The sequence below is a fragment of the Rattus norvegicus genome, chromosome 4 (assembly GCF_036323735.1).
Source record: "Rattus norvegicus strain BN/NHsdMcwi chromosome 4, GRCr8, whole genome shotgun sequence".
Lineage (NCBI taxonomy): Eukaryota > Metazoa > Chordata > Mammalia > Rodentia > Muridae > Rattus > Rattus norvegicus.
This window is the reverse complement of record NC_086022.1, coordinates 83,042,051-83,067,036: the sequence shown is the minus strand read 5'-3', so window position 1 is coordinate 83,067,036 and position 24,986 is coordinate 83,042,051. Positions and strand designations below refer to the sequence as shown.

The 24,986-nt window shown below is 40.6% G+C and overlaps 1 protein-coding gene and 1 long non-coding RNA gene across 2 annotated transcripts in view; both read left to right on the top strand.

Moving 5' to 3' along the window:
* Positions 1 to 24,986, top strand: part of Hibadh (3-hydroxyisobutyrate dehydrogenase) — a 98,061-nt gene that overhangs the window by 10,783 nt on the left and 62,292 nt on the right. The window contains exons 3-4 of the mRNA NM_022243.1: positions 6,154 to 6,263; positions 9,159 to 9,280. Of these exons, the coding sequence (NP_071579.1) occupies positions 6,154 to 6,263; positions 9,159 to 9,280 (232 nt within the window). The remainder of the gene's footprint in view (positions 1 to 6,153; positions 6,264 to 9,158; positions 9,281 to 24,986) is intronic.
* LOC120102279 (uncharacterized) overlaps positions 9,287 to 24,986 on the top strand; it is a 56,316-nt gene continuing 40,616 nt past the window's right edge. Inside the window, exon 1 of the long non-coding RNA XR_005503585.2 lies at positions 9,287 to 23,205. This is a non-coding gene — a long non-coding RNA (uncharacterized LOC120102279). The remainder of the gene's footprint in view (positions 23,206 to 24,986) is intronic.

Sequence of the window (24,986 nt, the reverse complement as noted above, 5' to 3'; positions counted from 1 at the left end):
ATTTGATCCCGGGACCGGAAGAGTACTGTAAGTTTCCTAAGAAACAGAAAAGTGAGAACAAAATGGAGCAGAACAACAGACGTGCAGTCCTGAGATAGAAAATAGGTTTAGTGACTTAGAAGCCATTTGTAGAGCTGAAGAGCTGTCTGTCCTGGCCGTGTTCTCTGTGCTGTCTGTACTGGTGGTGCTGCATGAGAAGGTGACTGAGAGCTTGGGGCTTTTCAGTATTGCACTGAAGCTACTCATGCCCATGTGGTCTGTGGAGACTTAACATCGCACTCCTTGGTGCTCTGGGCTATACAGGCTGTACAGTGAAGTAACCTAAACTTTTTGGAATGAGTTGATGGCTTACTTTACTAAGAGAATGTGACAAAGGTGACCTTTTATTGTCTTGAATATGATAACTATTCCAAGTTGTTTTGTTGTCTGGAGGTCAAATTAGTTGATAGTTGATTGAAGGAGATAGTATTAATTTTGAGGTAACACTGCTATTTGACATTCCTCACTTTATGGTGACATGTGATTGCAAATGCTGACTGCTCTCTAAATTGAGGGAATGCCTTCACTTAAATATAGAATTTAACCAGAAAGCTCGGTAGAGGTCGAATGGAGACCGTCCAGTGGATTAGAAGAAAGAACTGGCAGAGCATAAACTCAGGGGCTTTTAAATGCTGTCACCGTTGTCGCTCCTCCCACGCCTGTAGGACTTACAGCTTACTTTTGGAACAACTGAAGTGGTTGTCACTGCATTCTATATCTTTCAGTTTTTCCTAGATTTCCAGAACTTTCTGGTGTTCTGCCTGTGTTACTGTCTTCTTTGACTCTATTCCTCAATGCCATGCCTGTTTTTTTTTTACTGATTTTAGATAGGCTTGTCCTGGAATAAGGGATACATTTGTACTTTCAAAGGAAGAACAAGAACCTAATATTTAGTGAGAAACTACTATGTCCATGGCTTTTTGTTAAGTATTTTGTGTGGTATTTATTCTGTTTTGGGGGACAGGGTTCATTGTATAGCTCAGGCTGGTCCCATACTCTCATCCTTCTAAGTGTTTGGTTTATGAGCAATTCAGCACTCTCATTTTGTTTTTTGTTTTTTTGTTTTGTTTTTTTAAGTTGTATTCATTTTTAAGTATGTCTTTGTATGAGAGAGTTGAGTGTCCTCAGAGATCAGGAGTGAAGTCAGAACCGATGCATAGAAAAGCTAGGTGCTCTTCTTGTGTTATTCAGTGAATTGATATGATAGCAGGAGCCAGGGACTGAACAAAAGTCTAGTTTTGGCACCAGAACTATAGCTCCTTGCATTACAAGATGCACAGCCCACAGCCACTAATTAGTAAAAGTTAATATATAAGGGATTTGTCAGTATGCAGCATGGTTTCATTTTGTTTTGTTTTTGCTCTGAAATGTAGCTAGCTACTTTTTAATCTGTTTATAAACTGGATAATTGGTATAAATTTCCTGACTGTTTAAAAGAAACTAGCAATGCTGAGTCATAAATTGTATGTGCCTTGCCCCTCCTCTTTAGCACGTGCTTCTTGTACTTTGAAGAGTGTTGGAATAAAATAATAGTCACTCATCACAGTAAGATTTTAGTGGATAACAGTGGATGAACAGTGGCCCCAGAAAGGTGTCTTCTACAAATCAAAAGGAAACACAAGCATAGAGAGATGGCATGGCAGTTAAGAGCACTTATTCTTACAGAGGACCCAGGTTCAATTCCCAGCAACCACATAATGGCTTACCATTGTCTGAAACTCCAGCTCCAGGGAATCTGATGTCCTCTTTTGACCTCATTGGCCACTAGGGGCATACATAGCACACAGACATACATGTAAGCAAGAGACTTATGCACATAATAAGATACAAAGATATAAATAAATAAGAAAATAAATGGTAATACAATAGTGAATCTTTATGACCTAGACTTTGGCAAAGGATTCTTAGCTATAACAGCACGAGTTTATGTAACAAAATTAATAGGTAAATTAGAATTCACTAGTATTAAAATTTGCTTGTTATAAATAACACCAATAAACTAAAAAAGGTCTAAAATATTTAGATATCATATATTTGATAAGGGACTTTTATCTGAAATACATAAAGGAGTCTTACAACTTAAAAATTAAAGACAAGTAATTAAATGGCGAAGGATGTGAATTTGAAGACGGTTATATAAGAGGCCGGAGAAGCATGAAAAGGATGCATTGTAATGAGGAAGAGAACCATGCTCACCGTGAAACTCAGAATGAAGAATCAAGCAAGCAAAGCAAAACACACCTTTTCATTGTGGTGATACAGAGAAGTCGGCAACTCAACAATGGTAGTAGAGTGAAATGATTCCACCACTTTGGAGGACAAGTCTAGGGAGTGTCTCAGGTAGTGAAGCATAGAGTTATGATATGACCGAACAGTTCTTAATGGGTGGTGTATCTGTGTATGTTCATGTGTGCGTGTGGAAGCCAGGGGTCGATGTTGCCCGTCTTCCTCTATCACTGCCCCACCTTGTTTTTGAGATGAGGTCTCTATACTAAACCTGGAGGTCACTGATTTGTCAGCTTTTCTCTGCCTCTCCAATGCTGGGGTTTTAGATGCATGCCTGGCCTTTGCTTGGGTACTGGAGATCTAAACTCCGGGTCTTATGGTTGTATGGAAGAGCTTTATTCATTTAGCTGTCTCCCTACGTCTTAACCTTGCAATAAAAGAAAACCTGGATCTAAGCCAGGCCTAGGGGTGCACACCTTTAATCCCAGTACTGGGGAGGCAGAAGCAGGTGGATCTCTGTGAGTTCAAAGTGGGTTCCCGGACAGCCAGCTACATAATCAAAACCCTGTCTCAAGAAACAAAACCGCCCCTCCCTCCCAAATAGCAATACAAAACAAACTTGTGTCTATACCCAGGAGAAATGAAGGCACATATTTACACAGAACTTTCTGTATAATAGTATTGTTCATAATAGCTAAGAAATAGAAACAACACCCATGTGTATCAGTGAATGAACTGGAATGTTACTTAGGAATTAAGGGAAGAAAGTATTGATGTTTGTTATGTCACAGATGAACTACGGAAGCACACTAAATTAAAGAAGCCAGTTGCAAAAGACCATGCACTAAGCATCTCCTATCATCTGAAAAAGAAAAAGGAAATCTGTATAGAGAAGCAAGTATGCTAGTTGCTCAGTGCTTGGAGAGGTCAGCAGCACTGGCGCACAGAGGAGTGACAGCTTGTGGATGCACAGGTTCTTTCTGAGGAGTTAAACACGTGACTGGTAACAGTTACTTTTATCTGGGAATATAATAGAAGCCAAACAATTATTCACTCTAAATGAGAACATTGTATGGTGTGTTTATCACTGAAGCCACAGGGGTGTAGCTAGTGGCAGCTGACAACCAGGACTAAAGTCACAGCATGGAAGAAGACACAGAGTTCTGGGAAAAAGAAGCAGACATCGCAGTCATGCTGCTGCCAGTGGAGTGGCACCAGCCGTTGGAGCTGGAAGAAGCAGAGAAAGAGCTTGTCCTAGATCATTGGAAGGGAGAGTAGTCCTGCTGACACCTTGCTTTCAGACTCAGAGTTCTGCCTTCCAGCTCTGAGAATACGTTTCTGTTCTAAGCTTCTGTCCTTCCAGCACTTTAATGTGGACTCTGGAACATAATAGAGTGTTGGCAGTCTACAAAAAGCATTGGCTTGGAATCTGCCATTGCCATTCAGTTAGCTGTTCAGTATTTGCATGTGTGTTTGGTTTTTCTCTTTGTTAGCTTGTTTCCTAATGCATAGAATAAGAGCAGATCTTTTCATACAGCTGTTAAAACAGAGTTTAGCATATAAATACTATTTTAGTGTTAGCTGAAAATTCACATAGGCCATGTTCCTACCTCTGCTATATACATCTATTACTCGTGTGCTCTCCATTGAAGGGATAGTAGCAGTTCCCTCGTGTGTGTGTGTGTGTGTGTGTGTGTGTGTGTGTGTGTGTGTGTGTGTGTGTGAAGACAAGTTGCTTTTATTGGGATGATAATTATGGGTTAAGCTTCCTGTGAGCCACTTAGCAAAACAGAGAGCAGGACCTCTGATAAGTCACTGACTGAACAGCTGTTTCTGGAGTATATTCTGTGTGCCAGGAACTAGAACTTTTTCTTGAGTGAATCACAGCCTTACTTCCTTGGGACCCAATAGTAGGTATTAGATTATCATAACACTCAAACAATATGACTCCAAACTGAGGGAAGTTGAACGTAAAAGTAAAAGCGATATTAGTTTGTTTTAGATGTATCACATTCGTGAGATGGCATATAGAGTTCTCTGTGGAGGCTGAGAGAAGAGTATGAAGGATTTATTCAGGGAAAGAATCAGGACAAAGGAATCATTTCTTTAAAGGCAGAGCCTCAGTCTCCACTCCTTAGGAGGTCTTTGCTTTTGGCCAACAGATAAAGCTTGAGTATCTGTCTCATGTTGCTTTCTTTCAAAATTATAATTTGAGTATAATAAAATGCCAAGACAGTTATTGAGGAGAAAAAGTTAGGTAACACTTAACAGTTCGTTTCTGATAGAGACGTTCAGAGAGAACTGTCATGTATAGTCTCTGCTTACCATCCAACAGAAGTGATGTCTTCTGAAATGAAAGCTGTGAGTTCAAGGTTTCTGAGACTTCGAAGGTCCCAGGACAGATTCAGTGACCAGGTTTTCTTCTTTCTACTTGCGATATGTGAGTGGATAGAAAGAGATGATGTCAGTCTCGTTTTACAGTGACCAGCTTTCCTGGAATTGAGGGTTACTGGATATTAATAAACGGTACGCTGGAGGTAAAAGCTAAATTAGGTATTTGGTGGTTGTTTTGTTTTGTAAGAGGGCACATAGAGGTCTCTGGAGGCAAGGGCAGAAGAGTAGGTGGGATTTATTCAGGGTAAGACTGAGGACAAATGCATCATTTCCTTTAGAAGCAGAGCCTTCGTCTTCATTTGTTAGGAATCTCCCTCTGCATCCCAGGCATGTCCCAAATTTGCAACTCTCTTGTTGACACAAGTCCTCCTAAATCTTAGGATTACAGGAATTAGTGCACTGCTTGCCATTATAGATTGGGAAGTGGAAGCCAGTGGGGTCAAATGATTTGCACAAAATCATACTGACTACTTGGCTGAGCTGCAACTAAACCTGAGTCTCTGACTTGCCTCAACAAGTGTTGCTTTGTTCCATCATTCTGTCTTTGCTTATCCACTCAATTAGCACACGTAGTTGAGGGATTCTGATTAGTTGGCTGCTAAAGCTTTTTGTGGCTAATGTCAGATTGGAAATGAGGTTGATTTCTTCCTCTCTGCTTTTGAGTTGTTTCCAAATTTTGTCAGTTATAGTTTTAAAGTCATCATAGCAATGATGAGAAGCGTTTGAGTGCCCGTGTCTAAGAAAAATGTCTTTGTAATACAAATCAGACATTGTTAATACATACCAAATGTGTGTGGTCATTAGATATGGAACAGTCGTGTCCAGTAGAGCGGTGGTGTTGTAGCTATTATTGTCCGTGTGTGTTTTTTCCAGACCTGTGAGCTTTGACACGACTTGCTATAATTGAGGGGTTACCAGTGCTCTGGCAAACCAAGCACCCCGAGAAGCAGATGCTTGGGATGCAGGGGGCTGATTAACCACTCCATGTACTTGGCAGTTGGACCATTTGGCATTGCCAGTTCATTGGGTTTGAGAAGCTTGGAGATATGTAGTGTCCTAAGATCCATGAGCTAATTTTTGGTACCCTGTAAGCACCTTTGAAGGAGTGATCTAGGTGGAACTACGTTTCTTTCCCTGGAAGAGAGCTCCATTTCTAAGGGCACCGTAAGTTTCCTGACATAAACTTCCAGGCTTGTATCTTGGAATGATCTAGAGACGGAGCTTCACTAGGAAGAGGCTTCCTTTGTTTTGCTTTGTATTCACTTCAGGGAAGTGGACATTTATGGGGGCTTTCTGTGAAGCCCATGTTCTCCAGATAGTTCTGTAGAGGACGAAGACTCTGGCAACCTCCATCTGTTCTTTATTTCACTGAGCTTTGTCACTGGTCGTGATCTTGAACTTTCCCCAGTAAATAGTTGCAGATCCTGACCTGTTTGAGACCTGGACACTGCTTACATTCGAATTAAACAATACTCCTTTGTGATTTCTTTAAAGGTAGCGTCCTCCCCAGCAGATGTAGCGGAAAAGGCTGACAGGATTATCACAATGCTGCCCTCCAGTATGAATTCAATAGAAGTTTATTCTGGAGCAAATGGAATTCTAAAGTAGGTATTTCTGAAGTGTATGTGTTTCTTGCTGTAGTTCTGGGTTTGCATTTGTTAAAGCTGCTAGGGCATTGCAGCTCTGTTGGTTAAATCTTCCTGTGTATTTCCTTATTTCATAAAGTGAACAGTGTCGTTTTCTGCTTACTGTGAAGAGTTAACGTTTGCACTAGAGTCGAGTATGTGACTTTTGGGGATAACCTCCTCCTCCAGCCTTGTTTAACCCTTGCACTGCATTTACTCTTTCATGGTAAATGGTTAGGAGACTTTTAAAGCTTGCACTTTAAATCATACCTACTCTTTAAAGCATGATTTTCTTCTGGTGTATAGAAATCCAGAAAAGGGGTTCTCTGAAAAGTAAAACCAAACACTGGAAAGAGCACTGTCATTTAAGATTTTATTACATAAAAAGCTATTGAATGCCCTCTGGGCTAGTCCATCTGCAGTGAGGACTTCGGGAAGCTGAATTCAGCCTTAGCAGTAGCTCTTTGAGTGAGGTGTGCTCAGGACAGTGTTTCCTACCAGTGTCTGTGTTCCTTGGCACTGTAAGCCTGCTGGCGAATTGTCACTTACTGCCATACCTTGTGGTGTGGCTATGTCAGAAGGACAGTGGTTGCATTCCAGTCTCCAGGCTTTCTGTTTCCTAGTCCTGACTCACTCTGCTGTTGGGCTCAACAGGAGCTAGTACAAAGCCATGTGCCATGTAGACACCTGAGTCACCGGCACTGATTTCTAGTAATGCTTGCTGAAAGAAAGCAAGATTCACTTTGAGAAGACTGTAATACAATGAAATCTGAGGTTTGGAAAACTAACAAACTTGTAAGGAAGAGACGTGTGGATATTAGACAGAAAACTGATAAGATAAATGTTTAGATTTCAGGGGTTGAGTGGCACTCATTTGGATGGAGTCAGCAGGCCCACAGTGTGGGTGGTCTCGAGGCGGCTGGGCTGACTCATTACCTAGCCTGCCCCAGCTGTGGCCTGCTTTATTTCTCCAGCAAAGTTACTAAAACGTGTGCGGTGACACAACGTTTACTAATATCCTTTACTTTGGAGCATGGTGGCCAGCTACTAGAACCAGTTTTGTCCAGGGAGTGCTTAGGAAGAGTTTGGTTTCATATTAAACTATAATTGCCCTCCTCTCTGAGATGATCCCCTTCTGCTCCGGCCCCCCCCCCCCATGCATAAGTAATTTTTTATATAGAATTTGTTTTTAAGATTGTTAAAGGTGGGGTTGGGGATTTAGCTTAGTGGTAGAGCGCTTGCCTAGCAAGCGGAAGGCCCTGGGTTCGGTCCCCAGCTCCGAAAAAAAGAAAAAAGAAAAAGAAAAAAAAAAAGATTGTTAAAGGTGATAATACCATGGAAGACTGGTAGTTTTATTCATATTTTTTCTGTCACATGCAGTAAAGCCTTTGCTACTGAGGTGAGCTCCAGGAGCACTTGGCATGTCTCTTCTGTAGATTCCACACAAATACTCTGCTGGATCTGTCTAAATGTTTTTGAAAGAGTTCTATGCACTGCCTTTTTCAATAGAAATAATTTGTTTTCCTCTTTAGTAGTTTATTTTTTTAAACAGTGATTTCCCCATTTTCTGTTTTAATTTTTCTATGTATGGGGTTCTAATTTTCCAGTCTTGATTCTGTATCCCCTGGTGAGTAGACCTGTGGGAGGAACTTGAGGAAATGGATAGCGGTGAGATGGCTTGGGGTAGAACCCTTGCTGTGTAAATTGACTCCAGAGTCCTCTGTCCTCCATGTGTACAACCATAACACATCATTTACACACACTAATAATAAATAAGTAAGAACGTCGGGAAATTTGCATACAATTGTAAGTTATCATTCTTGATTTATATGTTTATTCATATTTTTGAGACAGGATCGCACTGAATTCCTTAGATTGACCTTGGACCCACCTTGTAACCCAGGCAGATACTGAGCTTGTGATCTTCCTACCGCAGCCTTGAGTATTTAAGATTGTAGGCCTGGGCCACTAAGACCAGGTAGCTAAATTATAATGTAGAGTTTCCTAGCCACTAGGATAAGCACACCTGTAGATAAAAGGGAACTATTTCAGGTCTATGTTAGCACTCATAGTAAAAACAGCATCTTTTACCATAAGGATGATAAAGGTTTGTGTAAAATATCCATGATCCTGTTTCCATCTTTACCAATGTATGCATTTTCATTTGCCAAAAAAATCTTGTCAAACTTCTAGATTCCATCCTTTATTTCCTTTTTTACCTGTTTAATATTTTGTTTTAAGAGTGTCTTATTAGGACAGGAAGTAGGTAGGTGGAAGTGGGTCTGGAAGAAGTAGGGTGATGGGGAGGTGGGAGTGGACCTGGGAGGAATTGGAGGAGTGAATATGATCAAAATTAGGTATTTGAATGTCTTAATTAATAAAATATTATTTAAAAATGTTCCCACTGTTAAAGGAATATACCCTCTTGAAACAAATAGCTGTTCTTTAGTTGCTTATATTTATCCTTAGTGAAAATGGTATGGATATGGGGAATTTGCAGTATAACTTCCTAAAGACTTAAGCTTTTTAAGACCCAGTGACTGTCCACTTCCCTTATGAAGTTAATAGGGTTTCAAACTTGCTTACACTTTAGCTTCACTGTGTTAGCATGGCCAGTGTGCTTCACCTGATACTAAGCTTTACCAATTCATTTATTAGATTTTCATTTTGATTATCTGAATGAGTATGGGTTTACTTTGAACTGTAATTGATCTGGAACTTGAGTAAATAAATATGAGATTTTTCAACTATTTCAGTACCAAGCCATAGACCTCCTTGATAGTCTGGTGATTTTGAACTGATTCTGATTGTATGCTTAGTTGCATGAAGTACTCATTCAGAGTTTTAAACTTGAATATTTTCATTTATACTTAGAAAAGTGAAGAAAGGCTCATTATTAATAGATTCCAGTACTATTGATCCTTCAGTTTCAAAAGAATTGGCAAAAGAAGTTGAGAAAATGGGAGCTGTTTTCATGGACGCCCCTGTTTCTGGTGGTAAGTGCTATCTAAAACACATGTCACTTTGTCATGTAGTTTTCTGCTTGTCAAAAGTATCTGTCCTGCTTTTGTGCCACCCAAGGTATTTCCAGTTATTTTAGGATTTGTAAAGATTCTTAACCTCTCGTTAAAATAATAACAGAACAGAACTGGCATGAATCTTAGTGCTCTCATGATACAGCCCTGCTAAGTTACCTGTAAATTCATTTAAAAGTGTGTTAGAGCTTGGAAGAGTCACATGTTTTGGTTGAGTTATTGTGTGATAGACAGATTGCTGCCTAGAAGTTTAAGAACTGCTTCAGGAAATAACTAGTTTGGGGCCGGGGCTGTAGTTCAGTTTGTTGATTGCTTGCCTAGATACACAAAGCCCTGGGTTTGATTCCTAGCACTATGTAAATTAAGTGTATTAGTGCATGCCTGTAATCCCAGGACTGGGTTGGCCAAGGTGTGAGAGTCAGGAGTTCAAGGCCTTCATTACATAGGCAGTTTGAAGCCAATCTAGAATGTCTGATGTCCTACTTCAAAAAAAACAACCCCCCCCCCCAAATTGGCTGACTCTACTGTTCAAGAAATTGAAAAAGTGATTTTAAAAAGAACAAAACAAACCCATCTGACCTCTCAAGTTATATGTGAGGCTTGAGTGGCTTTACAGGGGACTGTTACTAAAACATAAAGCAAAGAGCATTACATTTTCACGTGAATGTTTCCAGACCGTGGAAAATAAGGAAAGACTTCCCAACTAAGTCTACACAAAAGACCTCTGAACCCTCTTATTTAAAGCAAATAGAGTCAGAAGGTAGATGGTAGGTGGCTCTCAGTCAGGAGCATAGAGTTCAACCTTTAAGACGTCATTAGCAGATCAAATCCAACCATAAATAAGAGAAGTAAAACATTGCAAGTTCTGTGTTGCCTGTATGTAGAGATGGCTTAATATTAGAAAATCTGTAAATGTAATTTACCGTGTAACATGATGAAAGTTACATGATAATCCTTGTGAGAAGTCAAAGACTCACCAATGAAAGTTTTAAAATTTAATTTTGCATCAAATAATATCAGAAGTAGGTGTGTGGGATGGTGGGTGTGTGGGATGGTGGGTGTGATTTTCTGTCATTTCCAAAATTGCTTTGTAGTCGGAAATGTTCTTGTATATATTTCTGCTTGTACATATGTAAAGATAAGTATGCATTTGTAGCAGTAGGAATTTTATTCCAATTATATTAAATGTAACTTTGGACTTTAAAGAGATGAAAAGTAAAATATAATTTAATCCAGATTTTATTTTTTATAAACTAATGGTTTTGCCATAAAAATTATATTCTAAACTTATTAATATTTTTTGTTGTTGTTGCTATTTTGTTTATTTGTGATAAAGTCTTATGTATTAACCAGGGTTAATTCCCCTTCTCTCTAACCTGATTCCCCTGTCTCTACCTCCCAAGCTGGGATTACAGACATCTGTTATCATGTTCAGCTTCAAGTCAGTTTTGAGTGTAAGTGAAGGAATAATGAATTGTTAGCTCTTCTTAGTTTAGTAAGATCACGGCATAAGGATTTGTAGTAGTATTTAGGCACTTTAAAAATTAAAATTTATTATTAGTATGTGTATGACATGTGTAGTCAGAAGGATGATTTTGTGGAGTCAGGTGAATTCCAGCCGTCAGACCCATGTCATCAGGCTATGTGGTAAATGTTCTCCTCACTGAGCCATCTCTAGGGCTACTTTTTTAAAAAGGTTTGTCAGTGTGTATATACTGTGTGTGCGTGCGTGCGTGTTAGTGTAAATGTGGGTACATGAGTGTGTGCACATGTGGAGACCCTGACTAATGCTGGGAGTTTCTTCGGTGGATCCTGTTCTCTCCACTGAACCCAGAGCTCACTGATACGGTGAGTCTAGCTAGCCAGGAGGCCATCTTTGTCTCAGTGCTGGGATTGCAGGTGGGCTACCACGCTTACCTGGTGTTCACTTGGTTGTGGGGTTCTGAGCTCTGGCCCACAAGCTTGCACAGCTTTATGCACTAAGCCAGCTCCCCAGCTGGATTCAGGCATTCTGATTGTAAAATACTAATAATATTGGGGCTATGAATAAAATTAATAAAATGAAACATTCTTTTGTTGAATGAGATAATACACAAGTTCTTGCCAGGCATTCTCCTCTTTCTTCCTCCCATGGTGCCACAGTAACATTGGGACTAGAGATGTCTGCAACCGTGTGTGTCTTTACCTGGGTCAGTCGGTAGCAAAATGACACTGAAGGAAACAATCAACAGGGATGGGAGAAAAGAGCTTCACGCTCTGACTCTGTACTGAAGAGCATCTGGTTAAGAGTGGAGCAATGGATCCATATCAGCATTTCTCACAAGAAGAGCAAACCATCAACAATGCACAGACTGTCCAAAGGCTGAGGGAAGCTGGCTGGGTAAAGGCCCTGGGTTCCCATCACACGCAGAACCCAGGAGTGTGTGTGGTGATGGTGGTGGTGGTGGGGACATATGCACGTGTTTGTGTGCTGCTCATGTGTGCACATACATGTTGAGTGAGACCAGAGGTTGATAGTCCATATTTTCTTTTATATATATAAAAAAGCTCTCTTTCTTATAAAAGCTTTTGGCATTTCTGTATTTATTTTTTTATTTAGAAGGAACATGCATATGGAAGTTAAAGGACGACTTGGCAGAATATTTTCTCCTTCACCATGTGGTCTCTGGGGATTGAACTCAGGTCACTGGGCTTGGTGGCAAGTGCTTTATCCACTGAGACATCTTGCAGGCCCTCCACTTAATATGTTATACACTGTTAATTATTTTGTGTGTGTGTGTTCACTTTCCTGTATGCTATGTCATATGTATGGAAAGCAGAGGACAACTTGTGGGAGTCAGTTTTTCTACTGTGTGGATCCTGGGAACTGAACTCAAGCGCCATGTTTGGCAGCAGGCACCTTTACTCACCAAACCATATTGCCAGCTCACTCAACCTTGATTTTTGAGCTAGTCTGTCATTGATTCTTTAGGAATCCACTTGTCTTTGCTTCTTCAGTGTTAGGGCTTTTACTTGGGCCTGGGGGATCTGAGTCTGAGCCTCATGCTGTCTTCTCAGTCTGAAATATTCACAAACATTTGAAATCATTCTTGTCTTCTCATGAGACAATGTTTGAGTCCTAACAGGACTGTGAGTGCATCTGAATTTGTACTGTTATTGATGAACACAGGTATAGTTTGTGATAATTAATTGGTTTGACACGTGATCATTATGAGATTAATTACTATATAATAGCAGCTTATTTGTATTTATATGGTCCTTTCACCATTATTTGTAGGCATTTAATGTGATGGATTAGCCTCATACTTATTATTTTTATATATAAATATGGTTTGTGGAAAACGACTCTAAACTGAGCACACCTGTAGTCTCATCAGTAGGGAACCTGCAGCAGGAGGATTGCCATGAGACCCAGGTCAGAATGGGCTACATAGTGACGTCCTGTCTCAGAAGCAACAGTAAGAAGATTGTGCTCTCTCCGTTAAATAAAGGATTATCTACCTATGTCAAACAACAACTTTAAAAATGCTTATGTTTTAACCAGATGAGGGAAGAGGGAAGTCGGGGCAGAACAGTTAGGGCTCAGGCGTTGACCCAGTTTTATGGCGGCTTTGTATAATCAGTTGTGGAATAGGGAATATTTTGGATCACTTGAATAAAACCTCTTCCATTGCTTCCCATGCTTTAGATCTGAATTAGAGGCTGGAGATTGATTTTGGGTTGTTTCCTCTATTTCTTCTTCTGTTGTTGTTGTTTTAATTTGTTTGGCGTGTGACTTGGGGGTTTGTTCTCTCATTGCATGATGTGGAAACTCAGGTCATCAGGCTTAGTGGCAGGTGCCTTTCCTTCTACTCTCAGTTTTTGAGACCGGGCTGTTACTCAACCTGGATCTTTGCATTTCAGGGGCCAGGTTCCTTGCAGCCCCCTGTCTCTGCTTCTGCAGTGCTCGAGGTACAGATGTCTACTGCCACATCTGGGTTTTACATAGGTGCTGGAGTTTAGAACTTGGGTCCTCCTGCTTTCACAGCAAGCCATTTAACCCACTGAGCCATATTGCCATCTCCCCATGGGGGAATGTTTTAACTAAAAATGCATCTAAGTAGATTTATATGAGGATATAACTATAGTAGCATACAAATACAGATGAGCCTGTATCACAGTTTCTATTAGCATTTTACATAAAAGAGAAAATTTGCAGCTCAGATGATTGAAATAGAGTAGTGTTTGGAGGTGCAGGTGATCTCCCCACCCAGTACTTCTATTTCTTACTAAGTAATATTCTCAGGAGTAACAAAGATCATTCCTCTCTTTTTTCCTAGGCCAGGAGCAGCAGGGTGAAGGTTTTCCCTAGGTTGGGTTTATGTATATTAAACCCAACAGAAATGACTTCTGTATACATCATTTTTATTAGAAGCAAAGCAGTTGTGTCCTGTAATTCACAATGAGAAGAGCCATTTCACTCTTTGGCATGGTCTCATCTCTCGGGTTCTTTCTTTTTTTTTTTTTTTTTTTTTTTTTTTTTTCGGAGCTGGGGACCGAACCCAGGGCCTTGCTAGGGCCTTGCTCTTGCTAGGCAAGCGCTCTACCACTGAGCTAAATCCCCAACCCCTCTCGGGTTCTTTCTAAAAAACTTCCAAACCATGTACTTCCTTTCCACGTCTCATGCTCTCTTGTGTTTCTAGGCATTGGTTCTCTTTCCCCCATTTCTGTTTTTTTTTTAAATATGAAATCTTTTTTAAAAAACAATTTCTTTGATGAAATACTGCGTATCTCTCCACTCTCACCCATTCCCGTCATCGTGCTTATCGGGCACTGGCGAGGTAAGAAGTAAGACGTGTAAGTGCATATTGAGCTGACAGGTACCACCAGCTTAAGAGCAGGAACCTCACTACTTATCACCCTCAACATCTCAATTTAAAAGTACATCTTCTTTTAATTAGTAGAATACTTGTTTGCAATTATGGGAGCAGCGTGACATTTTTCTGTTACAGTGTTACAGTTCTAATCAGATCCAGGTAACTGCAGTGCCTGTCACCTAAGCTGTGGATGTTCTTCTGGACTCCCCATCCTCTTCTCTCTGACTAGATGACCAGAGTTCCCATCCTCTTCTCTCTGACTAGATGACCAGAATCCCCATCCTCTTCTCTCTGACTAGATGACCAGAATCCCCATCCTCTTCTCTCTGACTAGATGACCAGAGTCCCCATTCTCTTCTCTCTGACTAGATGACCAGAGTCCCGAGCTTTACGTCTGATTCTCCTGCTTTTCTTTTGAGTTGACCTCTAACCAGTAGTTTTACATTTTTCATGATTTGGAACATTCTAAAAACAAAATCATTGTTCCATGACTGGCTTTTCACTTTCTGTTCTGTAGTGTTGGAAGAGGCATTAGCTTATCCAGTTCTTTGTGAGAATCAGAAAGAACTGTCTTTTCAGTATTGAAAACACTCCTAGGTAAGCCAGCAGAGTCTGGTTTGTCTTTGAAATAAGATATTGCTATAAAATCCAGGCTAGCCTCAAACTTGGTAACTTCCTGCCTCTGTCACCTGTGGTTGGAATTACTAGTGGTGGCACACACTGCACTTCCATGTTCACAGGTACTTAAAAAAAAGCCACTCTTTTTTGGACAAATGTCACCCTGTAACAGGGTTTATGGCCTGTCAAACAATGTGGACTGAATGCCAGCCTCTACTTATCCCTTTGGTCAAACGGCCACATATAATACATGAGTGTTTTGCCACTACATACTTATTACATGTAGTTCATTAATTTTAACTGCTATGTGATAGGGATATAAATAACCACACTCCAGCCAGGGCTTTAAAAAATTACACACTTTTCTATACATCACAGGAGCCTGCCCTTTCAGTTTGTCTGTATAATACTGGAACATTGTTAGTGCTCAATAAATGTTTAAAATTTTAGGTTGCCCTCAACTGGAAAAACAACTATGAAAAATAAGACAGGATAGTGGTGGCTCCCCCTTTACCAAGGTGAGAATGATACACAGAAGTGGTAAGTAATTAGTTCAGGCTCAGACCTGTTTGATAGGAAAGCTGAATGTGGTGTGACACTGCTTCACATTTTGCTGTGTTAAGAAACTGTTTCTCAGTGTTATTAATTTATTCCAAGTTGAAATGAAAATTGTTAAACCAAGAATGCTCTTTAGAGTGTGAACTCTTATTTCTTGGCTAAAATAGCTAATAGCTGGTGTGGTACACTGTTACAGTAATGACTTCAAATGACTGGTCTCCCAGTATCTGCTCTGTTCCCACTCCCTGAATGGATTGAGCTTCACCATCTTATATGCTTTGGACAGTGTTAAATTCATTAAGTGTGTGAGACAAGGAGATTTGGAAGCATCCTGAATGCCAAAATGTGCTTTCTTATAATGTGGAATTCTTCCATCAACACAGCAACCTAATCCAGCTTGTACAGACAGACACACATAGAACGGCTGCTGAGTGTGGGTCTGACCATCTTGACCCAGTCAGTGTGCAGATGACTGACACCTCATTGGTTACAGTGGGCCTGACTAGCATATGCACTGTCCAATAGGTTCAGCCTAAATTGCTTACCTATAGAATTGTGAGAATGTAAAAGTCATGGGTTTGGTGTGGATAGTGTGTATTGATAAATATATCATGGACCCAGTTGAGTCAGGTAACCAAGATTCTTGTCCAGGATTTGTTAGCAAGCTGGAGAAAGTGATTCTGTATAGAAATCTGTGGGGTTGTACAGTTCTTTAACCTTAAGTCTCTATATTTCTGATTACCAATGAGTATGTTACCTGTCAAGTTGTTTTGAAATACCCACATTTGCTCAGATCTGGGAAAGTAGTTGGTAAATTTCAATAAAGGTTACTGTATTTTTTCATGGAGTGTTGTGGTTAAGTTGTATGTCCAGCTTTTAAGTGTCTCTTCTGCTCCTAAAATGGAAATTTATTATTTGAAGTAACCTTATGAATTATTTTAGTCTGACTCTGTTATTTTGTAGATAGAAAAACTGAGGTTCAAAAATGCTAAGTGACTTGCCTGGGGTTTTCCGGGTGCTTAGCAAACCTGGGAGCGGGATTCTAGTCTCTAGGTCAGTTTTGCTCTTCCTGCCATCTGCCAGAGTATCTTCCTTTTGATGGTGTCTGTGGTGTCTTCTCTTTGTCCTGCACCTTGTCCTTGTCATGGCAGTCTCCTTCTGATGCTGCAATTCTGACGATTCGTCTTACCCACAGCTAGTTCTGCCTGCTACTGTACTCCCTGGTAGGCACTGACACATCTTGAAAACCTAAGGGGAACTGCCTTATCTTCCAACCCCTAGAGGCCAGCTTCTAACCTGAGCTGAGCTTACCATTTCTTCTCCAGTCACTTGGGAGAAACTGGTTGAGAAAACAGTGTGTAATTTGGAGAACTGAGAGTTCTGACCTGTCCTACCAGTTCTGACAAGTTAGAGGGTGACCTCTGTTCACAGAATGAAGTGGAAACTTAAGGGTTCTTCGGAAAGTCAGTTGTGTTGGAAGGTGTTTTCCTGAAATGGACACAGGTGTGAAAGGCTAAGGCAGACTCGTGAAAGAACATTACCCTGAAGCAGACACAGGAGAGAGGGTGCTCTGCTAAAGCAAGCATGTGAAAGGACACGTGATGAAAGAGTCTTTGCTAGCAACACACATATATTGGTCGGCCTTACATTGTGTAGTTGAGCATTTACTTCTGGTGGTGTTTCTTGCCGCTTCTGTGGACTTGGACTGATTGGCAGATGGATGTCAGTTGAGACAGACACATGTACTAAGGCAAGACCCAGGCAGAGGCAAGACATGTGAAGTTTGGAGGGTATTAAAGGACTCCACAGACAGTGATGTAGGCTGAGCTTGGCTTATTTATAGAGCTAGCTGTGCAACACTTGTGGGTCTGGTGTCTTTGCTGAATCTTTGCTTCCCTGAGAGAGGCACTTCTGGGGTTCTTCCTGGTCCCTCCTGCTGACTGGAGCAGAGGCTAAGGCCTTTCTCTGCTAGGTACTGGCACCACTGCTGATTCATGTCTGCTAGCCGATCTATCTGTGAAGTGTTTGTGAGTGGATCAAGTTGCCACTGCTAAACTGAACTGAACTGCCAATTTCTAGACACCACAAATCCTTTCTTTCCCACAACCTCTGGTGGGTGGTGGGCTAAAAGGAAGGTTAAAGCATTTAAGAACCATCATTAAAAATACGTTTTGAAAAAATTTAAGTTACAACAGAATGAATGGGTTAGAACCAGTTTGGGGAGTCCTTCCTGTTTGGGATTACTAGCTTCCGGTACTTAATCAAATACGCCTACCAAAGAAGAAGTAAGAGCTTGAGTGGGACTGGTACGTGATCTCTTCCCAGTGGGGGGTTGGACGGGCTTGTGCCCAGAAGGTGGAGGACAGAAAAGATGGTTTATTCTGCAGCAGTGGGGCTATGTCCACGTCTTTCTTTTGTGCATAGCATAGGATAGCATAGCATAGCATAGCATAGCACAGCACAGCACAGCACAGCACAGCACAGCACAGCACAGCACAGCACAGCACAGCACAGCACAGCACAGCATCTGTGCCATGACTAGACTGCTGTGTTACACTTACGTGCTTGTTTCTTCTGCAAGACTTGGAAGTGGGTAGACCTTAATTTACAAAAAAGAAAAACAAAACTTTATATCTGCCATGTGTATCTTCCTAGTGGACATTTAATAAAAATTGAATCAAGAATCAATCAGTTCTTCCTTTCTTTTCTTCATGCTTTACCAAACTACCTGTTGATTCACAGATAGGATGCTGGGAATCAAACATATAACCCATTGAGCCCACATCCCATCCCTTTTTAAGATGGTGGTGGGGCTCTTGCCTAACATGCACAAGGCCCAGGATTGCAATAATTAAGTAGTACAATTAAAAAATATATGAAGATTAATGTTGAATATTTTGGGTTTTCCTGCAGTCATTCCTCTCTCTTAACTGTAGTATTCAGAACAATGTAAAGAAGGCTTTCCATGAGAGTTTAGAGTATAGAAAACATACTAATAATTTGTGAACAGTGCAAAGTGTACACTAATTTAGAATAGCAGCATTGCCAGGAGCCGTGCAGAACAGGATCTTTTCCACAGCACTTTCCAATCTCCAGTTGCTTCTCCCTGAGCTGTTCTTGATCTGAGTTTTGTTTTTTTTTTTTTTCTCCATATGTTGGTATGGATATTTAAAGAGAAACCAACACTGGATTTAACTTACACAGCTGATTCTACATCAACTGAAAGAGTTTTGAGTTTGGAAATGGGAAATGTATGTTAAAGATAAGTTCTCAAAACCTCAGATGATTTCTGTAATATCCCATAGGAATCACTGGAATTTAGGTTTTGATTTAACAGTTCTTTAGGAAATATTTTTAAATTTAAGAAAGTTATTTACCTTGGTGTTCTGCCTCCATGTGTGTGAAGGAGTCAGTTCCCCCAGCACTGGAATTACAGAACTGTCATTTTGATTTGAACCTGGGTCCTTTGGAAGAGCAGCCAGTACTCCTCACCATTGAGTCATCTCTTCAACCCCCAAGAAGTATTTTCTAAACGAAGGAAGGTGGTTCGTTCACATCATTCTCTTACCACCATTACTACCGTTATCTCTCTTAGTGAATTATGTTAGGAAAGGATAATTTAAGCACCAAGGGCTGGAAAGCTGGCTCAATAGGTAAAACACTTGCCACAAAGGCACAAGAGCCAGTGTTTGAATTTCCAGAACCCACCATAATGCTTAGGTGCAGTAGCTCATGTGTGTAATCCCAGAACACCTAAAGCAAGATGGGAGGTGGAGACGGGAGAATCCCGGGGACCCTGTCAAAGTGAATGTAAAAAATTGATACACAACATTGTCCTCTTGGCTTCTGCATGCATGCTATGTATGTAAACACACACACACACACACACACACACACACACACACACACACACACACACACACAAACTGAAAAGAATGTGGAGAGCTGTCACCACTCTGGTTCACTCTCACATGCATAAGCACGTACAGGCACACATGAAATCTACACTTGTCATATATATGCACACAAAAGGAAAAGGGTACATTTCCTTCAACAAAATAGCTTGCAATTCAAAGTGCTGTGTTTACATAATTTTATATGATTGCATATTGTTTTATGCTTACATATGCTAGCTCTGTATTATGTTGATAATACTTTGACCACAAGGGGCATGATCCATTTTCCATTTCTTATAGTAACTGTTTAGTAAGTTCTTGTTACATTTCGATATTCTTTGGATATTAGGGCTTGGGCTTTTCTTCCTGGAGCCTATGTTTACGGGAATAAAGGGAATGAGCAAATAAAGGGAATTTCAATTAGAGCCTTTAAATAAAGTACTAACTAGGGAGCTAGAGACTAATGGGGTGCCCCTTTCTGTAGCGTGATGGATGGTCTTTCTAGGGAAGTGACATTTAATCAGAGGAGTGAGTGTAGAGACCCAGGAGAGTAGTGTGTTGGAGTGGAGGGAACTGCTCTATTCAGGTTCCTATGTATGAACAAGCTGGCATGTGTGGAGCCTTCCTTTATCATTTGAGCATTAGGTTGTTACTGGAACTTGGTTGATGGGTTGGATAGTAACTTTTACTTGAATGCCATTTCTTACACCGGCTTGTATTTAATACTTTGTGGATATAAAACAGAGCTAACCAGAACCGTGATTACCTATCTTAAGCATGCAACTGTAATCTCTTTATTTTGTGAAAATCATGTCTTTGGAGACTTGGAGTCATCATGTGACGTCAGTGTCCCTCCATCACACCACTCTGGGTACATAGGTGTCTTTGTTTGTATGGTGGATGGATTTGCTGCCATTTTCTTGGCTCCTGTTTAATCAACTCATTTCTGGCATTCATATGCCAGCGATGAAGCAAATCTAGAGTCGTTGTTAATGACTAATGACCATGTTCTCAGGCTGCTCTCCTAGCATTGTTATGGTACTTAGCTGTGCTTGAATAATGAAAGATAAACCCACCTGTGGCCTCATAATTTATGCCAGTAGGTTTGCATGGAGAACTTGGGTTGAAGCAGCTTCCAAGTGGCACTTGTGCTTAGTTAGCTCCAGGCTTTCCATGTGGCCGAGCCTGATTGACACACTCAACTCTATCATTTCACTTAGGAATTGATGCCAAAATTAAATAACCGCACTGTGTGTTTGTATGACAGTTCACTACAAGGAAAGAACCCAATTTTATATTCTTCTTGCCTGGGTTCTGTTTTAGTAATTGAGGTGTTCTTAGACTGTGAAGTGGTAAGCACAAAAACCTATTGAAGAGTTGCCCTTAAAGTAGCAGACTTACAGGCCATATCTCAATGAAAGTTTCATACAGTCTCCATTCTTACTTAAAAATGAAGTATGCAGTCTTGGCTCTTACTCTTACTGAACTGGATACTTACTTTTTTTCCATTAGAGCTGTATCTAATTTATAGTAAAAGACCACAAAACCAAAAATCATTTCTGTTTTGGCACCTAGTGCTATTATAGTTTAAGGGCCTGTTGGCATTTCGGTTACAGCATTTTCTTACAAAAGTTTACAACTTGGCAGTCTTTCTTGGCTTTAGGCTGAAACATTGCTATTTCTGTTTCAAAGCAAATTCTTTTATCAAATTTCATAGACCTGAATGTGTCTGGTGTGCTGAGGGAGGGACGATCGTAGCAGTTCCTGATGCCCTCACACATGCTTTAGTTACATGGAATGCTGTGTGTGTGCTAAGTGTTTTCTTTAGAAAGTGTTTTTACATTTGTTTATCCATTTTGTGTGAGTGCATGTTTGGGTATGTTCTGAGTGCCACAACCTGTATTGGGAGCTCAGAGCAACTTGGGAGAGTTGTTTCTCTCTTTCCACTCGGTGGGTCCTGGACATGAAACTCAGGTTACCTCTGAGCTATCTCACTTACCAGCATTCAGCTCCTTCTTATATTTTGTTTTTACCGCAGTAAAAGGTTTCATTATGCAAGATAACTGAGTTCTCGCGATCTGCTGTTACACTACGGTGCTTACAGTTACTGTTAAAGTGGGGAGCAGAGAGTATGCTGTAAGAGCATGGCAACTGTAGTCAGATCTCAGTGCTGATGCACAAGCTGGCTATAGTCCTGGACAGACCTGTGGAATGAGGGGCGATATGATCATTGGGGCCCGCTGGCTGAAGGAAAAAGTGAGTTCCAGGTTCAGTAAGAGACCCTGTCTCGAGGAAATGAGGTGGGAGAGTTGGAAGAGGACACCCAACACTCTCCCCTGGTCTCTGACAGGACCTGCTTCCAGGACAGTAAGGACTGTACAGAGAAGCCTTCTTATCTTCCCCACACATGCGTGCACATAAAGAAATAAGTAAAAAGGAGTGTTACAGAGCAAGATCTAGTGGCTGAGGCCTGTAATCTCTAACATGCTGGAGGCAGAGATCAGAGGATGTGACTTCTAGGTCAGCCCAGGCTACATATGAGACCCCATCTCAAAACCAAAACCAGAAAGAAGCGGGTGGTGATCACAGTGCACGCCTTTGATCTTAGCACTCAGAAGGCAAGTGGATCTCTGAGTTAGAGGCTAACTTGGTCTACACAATGAGTTAGGACAGTAAGGGCTGTACAGAGAAGCCCTGTCTCGAAAAACAAAATAAAAAATCCAACCAACCAACCAACCAACCAAACAAAAAAAACCAACCAAACAAAAAAAGAAAAACAAAAAATTGAAAGGCAGATTTTTTGTTCTTACTGCAAAACAGCAGCAATAAGGCACAAGGACGTTGGGTGATAAATGCTCCTGACCTTGACAAGGGTGATGGGTTTGTGGGTGTATGCTTATTTCCACAGTGACCACATTTTATATTTAGTAAATAAAGTTATTATAGGTTTTATTCTGAAATAAATTAGGTGAATTTACGTAGGTCTCTTTGTTAAGACAGTGCTGATCAGGCTGGTTTCACTCATCCTGCTTCCACCTGAGTGCCAGAATTGTAGAGATGCTATACCACACCTGACGGGGCTTCTCTCTCCAACAGTTACATTACTGTTGCAGTTTCTTTAAAGTTACTCTCTAACTGGACACTCTCATCTTTACTAGCTAAATGTAAAAGTATGTTGTAGCATTTGACTTTTGAATGAGAGACTTGAGTTACTCTCTTCAAAAATGTTATTTCCGGGTCAGGTTTTGATACTTCATATTTTAGTAGCTCAGATAGTTAACATGTACTTAAACTTTGGTAACTAACTTCATTTTCTTAAAAATGGCTTAAGGTTCATTAATAGCGTATACAATCTTGAGTTACTTATATTAGTCAGTTCATTCCCTGAAATTTTTATTATAACCCTGTATCCATTTAGTATCCTTTTTGTGCTTTGAGGCTTTCTACAATTTGCAGGGGTAGTTCAGAAATGTTTGTAACTACATTTCAAGGGTTTAGTTGAAGTGAGCTCTGAAGAGGTGCCGGTAAAAACCTTCCCTATTCTTTGGCATACTGCGACTCCACTGCAACAGCTGTTGCGTCAGGTCCCCTCTGAGTGTTCTTAATGCAATCAGAGAGGGCGACTGGCTCTGTAGATGGGGCAGCTCGGCAGCTCGGAGGCCCTGTATCCTGAGACAGGGGTGGGAGACCGTGACAGCTGAGTGGTGGTTGCTCGGGGTCTCTTCTACTGCTATCACTACCCATTGTGACAACGGTCTCTGGTACTAGCACTCTACTCCCTTTCTGGACACTTGCTCTCTCATTTCAGAACTCCTTCCTCTCTAGATGTGAAGGCTGTATTTTAACTGTGTTGTAATTTTTGGTTAAACATGCACTCACCGCAGAGCTTGCCCCTGGCCAGTGCTTGTTCGTGGTGGAGACCCCGTGTTCTCACATTGCTGTGGTGGGAAGCACATCAGTAAGTAAGGCAGGGGTCCTGCCCGGAGTATTCCTGGGGTATTTTTAATGTCTTTTAATTGCCATCCAGGATGTAAGTCAGACCAGATGCAGTTGGGTCTGGTCACACAGTTAGGATTGCCTACCTCTGTTTATGTAAAACTGAAGTAGATTTAGCAAATACATCAGGAGCTGCTGCTTGGGCATAATATATTATTCCTCAACATTATTGATTTCTAAGTAGCATGAAATCGGTTCTTTCATGCTTTACATAGCCTTATTTTGTTAGATCTGGTGTAGCACTTGGGTAGCGGTGAGAGAAAAAATGGATTTGAGAATTTTTTTTAAAAATATTTATTTATTTATTATATACATCCATACAGCTTTCTGTCTGCATGTGTGCCTGCAGGCCAGAAGATGACCCCAGATCTCATTATAGATGGTTGTGAGCCACCATGTGGTTGCTGGGAATTGAACTCAGGACCTTTGGAAGAGCAGTCAGTGCTCTTAACCGCTGAGCCAACTCTCCAGCCCCGGATTTGAGAATTTAATAAGGGCCTTGTTACGAGGAAAATAGTTATTTCTTCAGATGTCTGGATTACTTCTTAAAGTAATTTGATAATGCTGGCAGATGAGAAGGACATGAAGTTAAGTTTAAATTAGTCTTTGTGTTTGCCACAAAAGTTGTATTTTCCCTTTATTCCTTTGGGTGTTCTGTTTGGGAACATAAAGTTTGCCTCCAGATTTCGTGGCAGTCTCTTCTTTCTGCTGGGAGAGGAACAGTGGGCACGCCTGCTCCTTCCTGCCTTGCAGGGGTTTCAGCCCGAGCTGATGGCGCACTGTTGCTTTGAATGTAGCTCAAATTACCCTCGAGGATGTGAGAGGTAGAGGTTTTGTTTGGTTTTGTTTTGATGCACTCATTGAGGAACCTAAGTGTGGTGGCTGGCACCAAGTGATGGTCATCACAGTTGTTTATCCCTCGCTGCCTCTGAGAGGGCATGATTCTTACAGAGATTTTAAAAATAAAACAATGTAAGTAAGGCCTGGCATACAAGTAACTTTAACATTAATTAACTTTATTGCTTCTAATTCTTCTTTATTTGAGAGTAATATTTGTTTTCAAACAGCCAACATTTTTAATATACTAAGAGTAGAAAAACAGTCTTGACAGACACTGTAATGGGTAATTGGCTTTTCTCGCCATGATAGGTTTGTAAAACTTTCTGGAAATTAAGAAATGAGAGTAAAAAAAATATATATACTAATGACACATTAACCCTTTATTGTAGATTATAGAAGTTCTTCATTTAGCTTTCTTTCATTAGATAAACATCTCAAAAAATAGTTTATCTCTTGTAAACACTCTGATTGTTGAAAGAAGTATTTTGATTTAAAATCTTGTGTAGAGATGAGATTTTTCTAAAATTCAGAAATAATTTTAAGAAAGACAAAAGAGTAACCATGTAACTGACTCTAAAACTTGGAATTTGTAATAGCAAACTTGAAATCAGTACTTTAAAAAACTTGATGATATCTCATGATCCCTAATTGGCTGAACTTTGATATTTTTATTTATATTCTTACTAGTAGTCAGAAAAACAAGTTTGCATGAGCCAACATCTTCATCTTGGACTTTGCATTCTGCTCCCTTAGTAACAGGCTGTCTACACTGGGGCAGTGAGGCTAACGGGAAGGAGTCCATGTCTGATTGAGAAGAAGCAGGCTCACTGAATGGCTTGAGTAGGGTGGCAAGAGCAGCCAGGACCCCAAGGTTGTGGGAAGGTAGGGAAAGGCTTTGTCCTT